The sequence below is a fragment of the Bos taurus genome, chromosome 17, assembly GCF_002263795.3.
Source record: "Bos taurus isolate L1 Dominette 01449 registration number 42190680 breed Hereford chromosome 17, ARS-UCD2.0, whole genome shotgun sequence".
In the NCBI taxonomy this organism is placed as follows: domain Eukaryota; kingdom Metazoa; phylum Chordata; class Mammalia; order Artiodactyla; family Bovidae; genus Bos; species Bos taurus.
Window position 1 is genome coordinate 63,271,273 of NC_037344.1, and position 12,645 is coordinate 63,283,917.

The window sequence follows — 12,645 nt, forward strand, 5'->3', positions numbered from 1 at the left end:
ACAAAATCCAACTTTTTTTTTTACCTGAATCAGGCTGGGTCCCTTCCACATGTTGAGATACAGTTTCTTCAGCAGTGCTACAGCCATTAACATTTCCAAATGTAATCCGTGCATTTAAGACATGAAACAAGGGAATTTCTAACAAAATAAAAGCTTATATAAATAAACTTTATCCAGAAGAATAACAGCCACCACTTACTGAGCACTTACTACGCTGGTACCATGCTAAGTACTTTCTATAAGTATGATTTCATTTAATCAAAACAACCCTTTCCCAATATTCATATAGGAAGACTGAGATTAAAGAGAGGTTAAGTGACTTCTTCTAGATCACAGGAAGTGATCGAGCCAGGTTTCAAGTGTTATGAATATACAACTATCCAAAAGGTAAATTCTTCACAAGCAATTATGTATTATATGTGGTGTCATGTGCACTAATTCAAGCCCTAAAACATATTAATGATCAGAGGATCTTAGTGTCAACTGTCTTCTTCAAATAGTAAGTCTAATTTGAAGTTTCACTTCAGTAAGGTTTGATCTTAAAACAAGGCATGTGTCCCCTTTTTATGCCTTTGTCATCTGTCAGCATCATCTGTAAGCAGCACTGATGGCTGGGGGAAATTCCTAATTTTGATGTGCAAAATGAACTAAGAACCAGGACACTTCTGTAAATCACATTGAACTCGAGGACAAGTCTGCCCTCTTCCATTAAGTCCCTTGTCGGGTGCTCCTCTGCTTGACTGAATGGTACCTATTTTGACGGGAAATCCGGGCGGGAATTCCAGTTTGATGAAGTCTCTCAGCCGGGCAAAATGAGCGCTGGTGCGGGCCATCAGGTCAATGATGGGGACCACCTGCTCTACCAGGGACAGCGGGAACTCCTCACACATCCACAGCGTTGCTTTAAACCTGCCGGATTGGGTGAGATGAGACCAACTGAGGCCGGGTCCCCGAGACGGGGAGACTGCGTGATTTCTCTGCAGTAGCCTAGACAACGCCCGCTTCCCTATGCCCCAGTCTCCCCAGTTATCTCACATCCCCTGCGTCAGAGCTGGGAAGGGATGAGAGCCACAAAGAACTTGCATCACCCCGAAATCAGGGCAACTGGGGGCAAACGACCTGCGCCACAAGCCTTAATCGATAGCAAGCAGGGAGTATTGGTAGCTAGGGGAAACCATTTCATTTGATCAGTTGAGGCTTGTCGGCAGTTAAAAACAAAAAAGGAATTCTTATATCCAGTCTATATTCTATTTGGAGAAGGGCTAATAATAAGATGGGAAATTTACTGTCGCCTTTCATCAGATAAAGTGATTTTAATTTTTGGGGGGGAGTCACTCAGAATGCGTGATCTCAATTCCCCAACCAGGGGAACTTGTGCTCCTGAAGTAGCAGGGCAAGAAGTCTTATTAACCAAAGGGACTGCCAGGGAAATCCCAGTAATTTGAAATTATTTTTCAAGGGAGGGGCTGGAAGAAGAACCACGACATGGGAAACAGCACAACTTCTCAAACAAATAAGAATCTGTAAGTTGAAAATGACCGCTGAGTCCGTCTTACTTTTGCGTCCTAATCGTCAGCTCCTTCGGCCTTCCGATGTCCCTGTCTTTCAGATCGAACTCTTCGTTGAAGTACTCGTCAGGCGTGATGGCTGTGGGGTTGTGGGCCGTGGCGCACTCTGTTGTGAGGTCCTGCCGAGCCAGAACTCAGGGGAGTCAGAAATGCCAATGCTGCTGGCAAGTGGAGGTCTATGGCACCCAGCCTCTGAGGTGGCTGTGTTAACCAGCTACAGAGCAGGAAGTTCTGGTCATTAACTTTTTTTTTTTTAATTAAGTTACTGCACAGAACACCTACAAACCTATGACCAAACTACATGGCCAAGCCTAAAGGATTTCTCCATTTCAAATCGTTTCTCCAATCTCCTCTGCCTTTTTACCTCCTGATTAGAGAAAGGAAAAAGAAAAGAGATATAGACAGAAATATCTGAAAGCATATCTTCAGACTGAACCCAGGGTTCAATCCCTGGGTCAGGAAGATCCCCTGGAGAAGGAAATGGCAACCCACTCCAGTATTCTTGCCTGAAAATCCCATGGATGGAGGAGCCTGGTGGGCTACAGTTCATGAGATTTGAAGATTTGAAGATCAGGTTCCAGCTCTGTCCTTCTCTAGCCTGTGACACTGGAAAGGTCACTTCATTTTTCAGACCCTCAGTGACATCCGCGGCAGCAAATTTCACACAGTTATTGTGAGGACTGAGTCAGAAAATGTTTGTTAAGGTGCTCTATTAAAATATAAAGTCCCGAATCCTTTTTTTTCTTTCCAGTCCCATTTTTATAGAGAGGTCCTAGTTTAAAACAGATGCGAGAGAAAGCACCTGATTCCTATGATCACTATCTGCATCTAAAAATCTCTTTTCCAAGACTTGCTCATCTGATTCTCTTCCAAAAGAACATCTCCAATTCTAGCTGGGGAGTGCTCTTAAGCTTTTTCAAATAAAGTGGCCTGCTCAGGATGCAGGAAATTCCACCAGAAGCACAGAAAAGTCATCTCCTGTTAAACCATGCTGGAAATCACGCTTTGACTTACCCCTTGAGCACCAAACTGGTGTTCCACAGTCCCGAGCAGCGATTCCAGTGGGTTCCTGTCGGCTACAGAGGGGGGAAAGTTTATTTGACTTTACTTATGATTATAGAAAAAGATTCCCGTTCTACCTTCACGTTTCTCCATCATGCATTAGGAAATCCATCCTTGAACAGGCCAATAAAATCATCTCTAATAACCATCAGCTAGCATTCTTTCTGGGGGCTTCCCAGGTCGCTCAGTGGTAAAGAATTGACCTGCCAATGCAGGAGACCTGGGTTCGATCTCTGGGTCAGAAAGATCCCCTGGAGGAGGAAATGGCAACCTACTCCAGTATTCTTGCCTGGGAAATACCACAGACAGAGGAGCCTGGTGGGGCAATAGTTCATGGGGTTGCAGAGAGTCAGATACGATTGAGTGAGTATTTCTATGACACTTTTATTAAGGTCTCTAAGCTCGATGGACAGAGTTTTAAGAATTCAATCAGAATTACTACAAAGAGTTTAGATTTAGGAATGAGCCGGATCTGATTCCAACTGTACCTGTGGGTCACCTCTTGTGTGACTGAGGCCTTGGCTTCCTCCTCTGTCAAAGTGGACTGAAGGGAATAGTAGTGGACGAGGGAGTTAACAGCGACTGCATGCTTACCACGTGCTGCAGGCCCTGGTCTCCAACGTGCAGCAACTCATCTCATCCTCGCAATGACTCTTAAGGCAGGTCTGGTAGCTGAGGTGACCGTGGCAGAGTGGGTAGGTAACCTCACAAGGCCCCACCGGCCTCAGCGAGCTGAGATAAGGCGGCCACATGCTGGCCAAGTTTTGGTTCAGAGCCCAGGTCCTGTCTGAATCTCCCACCATGATGCTTTGCACTAACTCACTTCAGTGATAAATACTCTTCAATATCTTTATCTACTTTTTCGACTTGACTTCAACAACTGTTCTTCATAAAACATCAGCAAGGCCTTGTGAATGGCTTTAATTACAGCTGATGCCAACTACAGGGAAGTGCCACCAGGAGTGAGTCAGACGAGGGAGAAATTTATAAGGAGGAAATTCACATGGCATGACCCCATCACATTGACCCCCGAGTTTAACAGAGCCGACGAAGGTGTGCTGTAGGCTAGAAATGGCGTGGGGTGGGGGCAGGGAGAAGGGAAGAGATTACCTTTATATCTCTTTTTTTCTTCCTCGGTCAGATGTTCTGTCCGTATTTTGGTGATCACACTGACATTGTTCACCGTGTAAACCTTGAGAGGTGTGTGCAAAAGGAAACAGTGACATGGGGAATCAAAATTCAACAGAGAAGCAATAGCAAGAGCAAGAATGCTGAAGCCAAAACAAAACAAAGCCAAAAAAAAAAAAAAATCCAGCAAAATAAAAATGAGAAATGGTTAAACATTCATTAGGACTCTTCAGAGAAAATACAACAGCTACCAACTTAGAAGTGTCTCAGTAGTTACTCTGCATCCCTGACATCTTTCATTACCCCTGAGGAGTTGACAGGGACAGGCTGCTCCTGCCTACTTGCCCTTCGTGTTGCCAAACCCTCTCAAAGAGGGGCCTGCAGTGTAGACCTCCCAGCTGAACTTCTCCTAAGGGAACTGAACCTGTGTCGTGTCCCTGGACTGATTTTTGGTAATCTTATACCAGGACTGACCTGGACAGCCATCTGCTGGGGCAGAAGGAAAATGGAAGGAACACAAGGTTCTCCACACCAGTAAGATTAAGAGAAAACCAGCAAGCCACTGCTTAAAAGGTATTCTGTTTATTGACCCCAAATTATTTTAACTGCCAGGGTCAACGCTCTTGTTTTCAAGGTTGACTAAGGAACACTGGGTCTGAAAAGTCAAATGTTATGGTTCACAGAGAATTAACTGAGGATGCCTAACACTGGATTCCCAGTGTTCAAAGATTCAAGGAACACACGCAGCACTTCTAAGTGCATCTCGCTGAGTGTGACGTAAGCCTTCCTTGCGCACTCAGAGGTCACCAGAGGACCCTGCCGCTCCTGGCAGCGTGGCTGTGAGCCATCAACCCCCACTGTACTGCAGGCCTAGTGGGAGGCCAAGAGACAGCTTCCCAGTTGACAAAATGCCAGATGACTCGAGCAACTGTCGTCTCCACTCTGACAGCTGTGTTCTAAATTCACTGACGTCATGTGAGTGGGCTGGGAGCCTACTGGTTTACAATGAGGTTGACTAAGAATATTGGGAGACTCCTAAAAGCCATTTTGCCATATATATTTTTTAAACCTACTCAGGTGATTAAAAAAGAAAAAAAAAATGAACAAGCATGTTAAGTCTAGTCCTTTCTTTTCCTTTTGTTTTTAAAGAAAAAAATTGTCACTCTCACCAGGACAACTGATACTGGGACTCATTTCTCTACAGCAGTTTCTCTTTGGCCTAACTAGAGACCTCCTTGGGATGTGCTAGTTCACCTTCTGCAAGTCAAATAAGATACAAATGCAAGGAAGAGACATGCTAGACAGAACTTATTTCCCAGAGCACCTCCTCAGCACAGATGCATGACAAAGTCTGAACAGACCCCTCATTTGCATAGAAGCTAAAGAGCTGTATGAAATCTTATTTTAAGAGTGTCCTTTTACCTTTGCTTCGTAACCATTAACAACTTCTGCTTTATCTGTCCTCCAGCCCCAGAATCCGGATTTAGTTCTGATAAAAAGTGAACACCACAAATTTCCACATGTACAATATGCCATTCAGATTCATCCCTGCAGCCTTTACAGGTTTTCTTCCCCCAGCTTAAGTGAGCGAAGGACACTTGGAAATTAGGGTCCCTCTGTCCACGGAAGGATGTTGCTAATGACAGATGGCTCAAACAGCCCCCCGCACCCCCTCCCGCAGTTATTCATCAATTTGCCTAGCCCCCTTGGCAGAGAAAGCCTCCCCTCTTGGCTTCGTGACAAAAGCTGCCAGCAGAGGCGACAAAGGTGGTGACACTCATGGGACAGCTGTCTCAGAGGAGTGAGCGCAGACGACCAGCATCCAAGGGCTCACCACTAGGTGGGGAGCCTTTCCTAGGTCATCCGGACCACGGGCACCGACAGGGTCGGCAGCTGCAGCCCGTTGAGCAGCATTATCTCAGCCTAGGAATTCTTAGATCCGTGAGGCACAGGCCATCCTGCTCCTCAGGAAGGAGAAAGCGGGTGGGGCGGGAACTCATGGCTGTGGGGAGCTGTGTGCAGAAGTCGTGAGCACCAGTAAAAAGGCTTGGGAGGCACACTCTGTGTCCGGTTTGGTGCAGCAGTGGTGGGAACCATGTCTCAAGTGGTTTTTTAGCCTAGCCCTTGAGTCCAGCTCCATTGGAGCTGCTTTAAAGCAGTCAGCACTTCGGCAGCAGCTGCAGCCTTGGTTAAGTGCCTGAACCCCTCGTTACTCCACTCAATATATGCCTGGAAAAAAACACATTTAGGAACCGAAAGCAGCCAAGAAGCTGTGGATCGTTTTCAAGGCAGCTCACTCTGGGAAACGCTCCCAAGCCCCGGGGAGCCCTGCCCAGATGGCCCCTTTGTCTAGGATATCACATCCCAGCTCCTTGCGACGGCTGCACTTGAGCCTGCCTTCCGCCCCGACCCTGGGTGACACGGGGCACACACAGGTGGCAGGGAGGGGGTGACCTGCACCCTGTTTTTCCAAACAGTCTGCCTTTTCTTCTGATGAGATCTGGTCAAAGAAATTAGTCCAGGCTGGGAAGAAGGAGTTTCAGGTGTTTATTATAGTCCATCACAGAAAGGAGGGGCCAGAGCCTTAGTTTTCCTATTCATTATCCACCATTAGTGCAACATCAGTCAGCAAAAACAAGACCGGGAGCTGACTGTGGCTCAGATCATGAAACTCCTTAATGTAAAATTCAGACTTACACTGAAGAAAGTAGGGAAAACCACTAGACCATTCAGGTATGACCTAAATCAAATCGCTTACAATTATACAGTAGAACTGACAAATAGATTCAAGGGATTAGATCTGATAGACAGAATGCCTGAAGAACTATGGAGGTTCTTGATATTGTACAGGAGGCAATGATCAAGACCATCCCTAAGAAAAAGAAATGCAAGAAGGCAAAATGGTTGTCTGAGGAGGACTTACAAATTGCTGAGAAAAGAAGAGAAGTGAAAGGCAAAGGAGAAAAGGAAAAGATATACCCATCTAAATGCAGAGTTCCAAAGAATAGCAAGGAGAGATAAGAAAGCCTTCCTCAGTGATAAATGCAAAAAAATAGAGGAAAACAGCAGAATGGGAAAGACTAGAGATCTCTTCAAGAAAATTAGAGATACCAAGGGAACATTTCATGCAAAGATGGGCACAATAAAGGACAGAAATGGTATGGACCTAACAGAAGCAGAAGGTATTAAGAAGAGATGGCAAGAATACACAGAAGAACTGTACAAAAAAGATCTTCATGACCCAGATAACCACGAAGGTGTGATCACTCACCTAGAGCCAGACATCCTGGAATGTGAAGTCAAGTGGGCCTCATGGAAGCATCACTACAAACAAAGCTAGTGGAGGTGATAGAATTCCAGTTGAGCTATTTCAAATCCTAAAAGATGATGCTGTGAAAGTGCTGCACTCAATATGCCAGCAAATCTGGAAAACTCAGCAGTGGCCACAGGACTGCAAAAGGTCAGTTTCATCCCAATCCCAAAGAAACACAATGCCAAAGAATGCTCAAACTACTGCACAATTGCACTCATCTCACATGCTAGCAAAGTAATGCTCAAAATTCTCCAAGTGAGGTTCCAACAGTATGTGAACTGAGAACTTCCAAATGTTCAAGCTGGATTTGGAAAAGGCAAAGGAATCAAATTGCCAACATCCGTTGGATCACAGAAAAAGCAAGCGAGTTCCAGATAAACATCTACTTCTGCTTTATTGACTAAGCCTCTGACAGTGTGGATCATAACAAACTGTGGAAAATTCTTAAAGAGATGGGAATAGCTGACCACCTGACCTGCCTCCTGAGAAATCTGTACGTAGGTCAAGAAACAACAGTTAGAACTGGACATGGAACAACAGACTGGTTCCAAATCAGGAAAGGAGTATGTCAAGGCTGTATACTGTCACCCTGTTTGTTTAACTAAAATGCAGAGTACATCATGCGACATGGTGGGCTGGATGAAGCACAAGCTGGAATCAAGATTGCAGGGAGAAATATCAATAGCCTCAGATATGCAGATGACACCACCCTTATGGCAGAAAGTGAAGAGGGACTAAAAAGCCTCCTGATGAAAGTAAAAGAGGAGAGTGAAAAAGCTGGTTTAAAACTCAGTATTCAAAAACTAAGATCATGGCATCTGGTCCCATCATTTCACAGCAAATAGATGGGGAAACAATGGAAACAGTGACAGACTTTCTTTTCTTGGGCTCCAAAATCACTGCAGATGGTGACTGCAGCCATGAAATTAACAGACACTTGCTCCTTGGAAGAAGTTATGACAAACCTAGACAGCATATTAAAAAGCAGAGACATTACTTTGCCAACAAAGGTCTGTCTAGTCAAAGGTATGGTTTTCCAATAGTTATGTATGGATGTGAGTTGAACCATAAAGCTGAGCTGCTGAAGAATTGATGCTTTTGAACTGTGATGTTGGAGAAGACTCTTGAGAGTCCCTTGGACAGCAAGGAGATCAAACCAGTCAATCCTAAAGGAAATCAATCCTGAATATTCATTGGAAGGACTGATGCTGAAGCTGAAACTCCAATACTTTGGCCACCTGATGTGAAGAACTGACTCAATGGAAAAGACCCTGATGCTGGGAAAGATTGAAGGCAGGAGGAGAAGGGCACGACAGAGGATGAGATGGTTGGATGGTATCACCGACTCAATGGACATGAGTTTGAGTAAGCTCCGGGAGTTAGTGATGGACAGGGAAGCCCGGCATGCTGCAGTCCATGGGGTCGCAAAGAGTCGAACATGACTGAGCAACTGAACTGAACTGAGTGCAATGTGACCCACTCAAGGAAAGAGAGGGCTCCTAAAGGGATGACCCTGCAGGCTAGCTGTCTCCAATTCACATTCCAGAAACACATTTAGGGACCACACCTGACTGATCAATAAAGCCAAGGCCCCTTTTTGTCAGTGATCAATGAAAATCCAGATCTTCCTTTGGGGGAACCAATCGATCCTCAGTTCCTGTCTCTCAGTAAGAACTCGATATCCTGGCACAAGAAATCACGGGGTTTTGGCACCTGGTCTTCTGCGGGACCAAAGGATGACCCAGTCTGCTCCACGGCATCCTTTGTGGATGCTGAGAAATCAGAACCACGTTTTCTCCCTGGGAACCGCTAGGCTCCTCATTCACCCACCTCCGCCCCATCTGCCATCCCGGCTGCTCCATCGCCTTCCCCATGTCCACTCTCTGACAGCTCAGGTCCTCAACTCAACATCTACATCCTGTTTTAAAACCAAGATTCTGGTTTTAACTTCTTGATCAACTGTATGTGTAGAGGCTCTGAAAATGACAGGAGGAAACCCAGCCTCCTCTTCGGCCATTTTCCCTCTGCCTGTCTCCTGAGGGAGACAGCACCCCAAAGGCCATTGAGCTGGTGCTGGGCTCGGAGGCTGCCTCAAGGTGGGCAGGGCAGGAACCTTTCAGATGAGAGAAAAATCCAGACTGCAAACAGAGGGTCTATACCCACAGGCCAAACTTGAACACGGGAAAAGTACATGTTTGCCAACATCGAGCTCCGAGTGACAGATGAGAAGAAAGAAAGGGAAGAAAAAGACTATCCGAATATATCAGACCCTCATCTGCTAAATTTAATCCGCTGAATGCTTGCTCACACCTCACTTGGGTAAGAAGCAGGCAAGCACACTTTTTCTATTTCTACCAGCAAACCTCACCCTCGTGAGGGACTCAAGTCCTTGCTCGAAGCACAAGAAACTCACTGAGTACATACTTCATTCTGAGCCCCACCAAAACAGCAGCTGCTTTCCAGAAAATTCTCTTTCAGCAACTCCCTATCAGTTGCAAAAGGAGGGTTAGCCTGAACTATCTGAAAACCCCAAGGCCACAGGAATACAAAATGCAACTCAGTACGAACGGAAGGTGCGGTCATTGCCCATCTACCTGCTGGGTAACAGCCAGTAACCATCACCTCTCTGTAAACGACACTTCAGACCAAACAATAACCCTGCAATTCTGCTGCTGAACTAGAGGGAACACTGGCTCTTCTCACGACATCTGAGATTTCAGCTCAAGATTCATTCTTTTTCTCCTTTCAGCTGACGAAACAGAAACCCGGAGATGAAGCTGCTGGCTCAAAGCCGCAGAGGGAGCAGCTCCGCCAGTGGCGCCAGGTTCCTCCAGCCCTCGCTCTCCCGTCTTCCAGCTTTCAGAGCAGAGCCCTGAGCAGGCAGGCCCTCCCGCCCTGCACAGGCAGGTGCTCAAGCCTGGAGATGTCTTCCCAAGACCCTTCCAGGTATGGTCAGTCCCTAAGGCTTGCTGTCCCAGGAAGACAGCGGCTGTCACCTGGTGAGACCGGTGCCCAGAGGCTGACGAAAGGGCACTGACCCTGCCTCAGGGGTATTGCACCCAAGGCAGCAGATACCTGACGTTGTCTCTTCTGCTACCAAACAAACACCTTAATTCCACAGCTTGGTCTAAATTAGGGGGAAGGGGCACTTAAGTCTTACGTCTGACTACACAGAAGACTCCTGGTTTTAGTAATAAATTTTCTACTGGAAAGAAAGATGAAAAGAAAAAGAACAGTTCATATACTCATTAAGAGAGAAGACAGCCTGAGTCCAGGAGAACGCTGTCTGTGTCAGCTCAGATGATGCGGCTTTGGTCTACAGGGAGCAGGATGTGACATCCTAGGCAAACACTCAGGGCTCATGTAGACTCCCTGGGTTCAGTGTGATCTATGGAATAAACTCTTAGCCTAACTAATAGCTGTGACAGCCTCTGTCCCCCTCACAAAGCCCTCCCTGTCTTGGAGCCGCCCCTGGGGAAGACACCCATTCTCACCTGGCTTAACCACGGCAGAGACCTCCCCAGAGGTTGCTCCAGATAAAGTCTGGAATCAAACTGAAACCCTCCAGACTTGCTCAAAACCGTTAGGCCTCATGGAGAAGCAGAGGGCAGGCAAGGGGTAGAACCACATTGAACTGTATGCCAAGTGTGAATCTGACTAATAACCAACCACATTCGATACTGGATTGCTTCTGCCTCAGAAACTCAAGCTCCATGGTTTGGGACAAGGGGAGTCTTGTGGACTGCCAAACACAAAGATAGAATTCAGGTAGAATCCGTTAGAAAAGGGCCCATAAAAGAATATGAAGACATTTCTCCAAGACTTCACCAACGTGTGATAAAAATGCCATATGGTGGAGGATGTCAGCTGTGGTTTCCATTTGGTTGGAGCAGAGATCAACTTTAAAGCCCACTAGTGTTTCTTATGCCATAGTAGAAAAAAAATTCTAATCCACCCATAGTTTCCAATTAATGTATACATGCTATAAAGATGGCAGTAATGGGATTAGACATGAAAATGCAGAACTTAAATCCGTACCTTTCAAAAGCAATGTTTTTAGTATCAAGGCTGGTGTTAATGACAGGGCTTGTGAGCCGCCTCTCAACCTCCCTGCTTTTAGGTTTCATCAGGTCCAGAGTGAGCCGTTCCATTTCCTGGGAAAGGTCAAAGTGTTCAGTGGTGACCACTTTGTCATCGTGGTTGACTTCCATCAACTCTGCCCAGTTGTCTGTTAACGGAAACAAGGGCGTAACTAAGCACAGTGCAAGGAAGATGTGAAACCAAAGAAGCTTCGTATATTGAACTGCATCATCTTTCACACACACACACACACACACACACACACACACACACACGAACACGTTTCGATGGTGAAAAATCACTCTAAACTTAGCAACAGCAGTGACGACTACAAGGGAAACCACTCACCTTCTCCTTTAAAGATGAAACTCCGCCTCCCTCTTATCCAGCTCATGTTCTCAAAGCCCAGCAGCGTGATATCCACACGCAGTTTGGCACCGCTTTTCCAAATGCGACAGACGTCATTCGGGCATATTCGGGAAACCAAGGGCACTGGAGAAGAGATGTGCACTACTGAGAAAAGCCTGAGGGCCCGGCAGAACAGTCAGGCCCCGCAAATCAGGACCCTGACTTTACTGAAAGGACAGGAGAGGTGAGATGCCAATGGTCATACAGAACTGGGCCTGGATCCCATGCTTATGATACAAGAAGTCATTCTTAAAGAATGAGAGTGGACTTTCAGTTCTAGAGCCGTTTATAAAACTGCAGATCTATGCCCTGCCCAGAGAAAACGCTAAATCAGATTCGCAAGTGTGTTCTCAGCCCCAGATGAACCCCTCTTATTGGCCGCCAGCAGGGCTAGTGAGTGTCCATCTGGCCTCAACCCACTATCCTGTCGTTCCCACGAGTCACAAGATCAGACGTCTAAAACATGATGCTTTATCAAAACTTGGGCTCAGGGTTATTATCTTCATTAAAAAGAACTCAGATGTATAGAAGACTCTCAAGTTCTCTTCCTTCATATACTTTTTAGTTCGTTTAAATGTTTCATGGCAAATATGACTTCATGCCTGAAAGGGAAGTCTGGAAGTGAAAATTGCTGAGGCTCTGGGAGCTGGAAGCTGTCATTAACTGATCTACAAGACACAAAAGTAGAACATCTAGGAAAATTACTGTCAGTCAATTTGCCTTACATAAGATTTTGGAGCAATGCATCCATTTTGTTAAAAAATGAGCTATTCCACTGTTCATCTCATCTTCTTCCTTAGAAAAACAAGTTTAAAAGAATCACATTGAACTACATAAGGAAATGAGTAACTGAATTATGATAAATCTACTTACTAAAGATTTTAGCCCCTTTAAAGTGACATTTTAAAAAACGAATAATATGGATAAATGTCAGCCACAGGTAACAAAAGGAGGAGACAAAATTGTCTATATATTCTATTGACGAATGCTTGGGAGAAAAAGTCCCATGCGTGTGGGATACGATTCGAAGGAACACACCTACAACAGTAAGCACCTGTGCTTAAGTAGGACTGTGGGCGACTGTCA

At 45.7% G+C, this 12,645-nt stretch overlaps 1 protein-coding gene across 1 annotated transcript in view; it reads right to left on the reverse strand.

Moving 5' to 3' along the window:
* ANKRD13A (ankyrin repeat domain 13A) overlaps positions 1 to 12,645 on the reverse strand; it is a 34,163-nt gene that overhangs the window by 5,043 nt on the left and 16,475 nt on the right. The window contains exons 5-12 of the mRNA NM_001205709.2: positions 11,500 to 11,643; positions 11,110 to 11,299; positions 5,181 to 5,247; positions 3,741 to 3,822; positions 2,583 to 2,644; positions 1,557 to 1,687; positions 752 to 909; positions 25 to 138 (exon numbers count right to left, since the gene is read on the reverse strand). Of these exons, the coding sequence (NP_001192638.1) occupies positions 25 to 138; positions 752 to 909; positions 1,557 to 1,687; positions 2,583 to 2,644; positions 3,741 to 3,822; positions 5,181 to 5,247; positions 11,110 to 11,299; positions 11,500 to 11,643 (948 nt within the window). The remainder of the gene's footprint in view (positions 1 to 24; positions 139 to 751; positions 910 to 1,556; positions 1,688 to 2,582; positions 2,645 to 3,740; positions 3,823 to 5,180; positions 5,248 to 11,109; positions 11,300 to 11,499; positions 11,644 to 12,645) is intronic.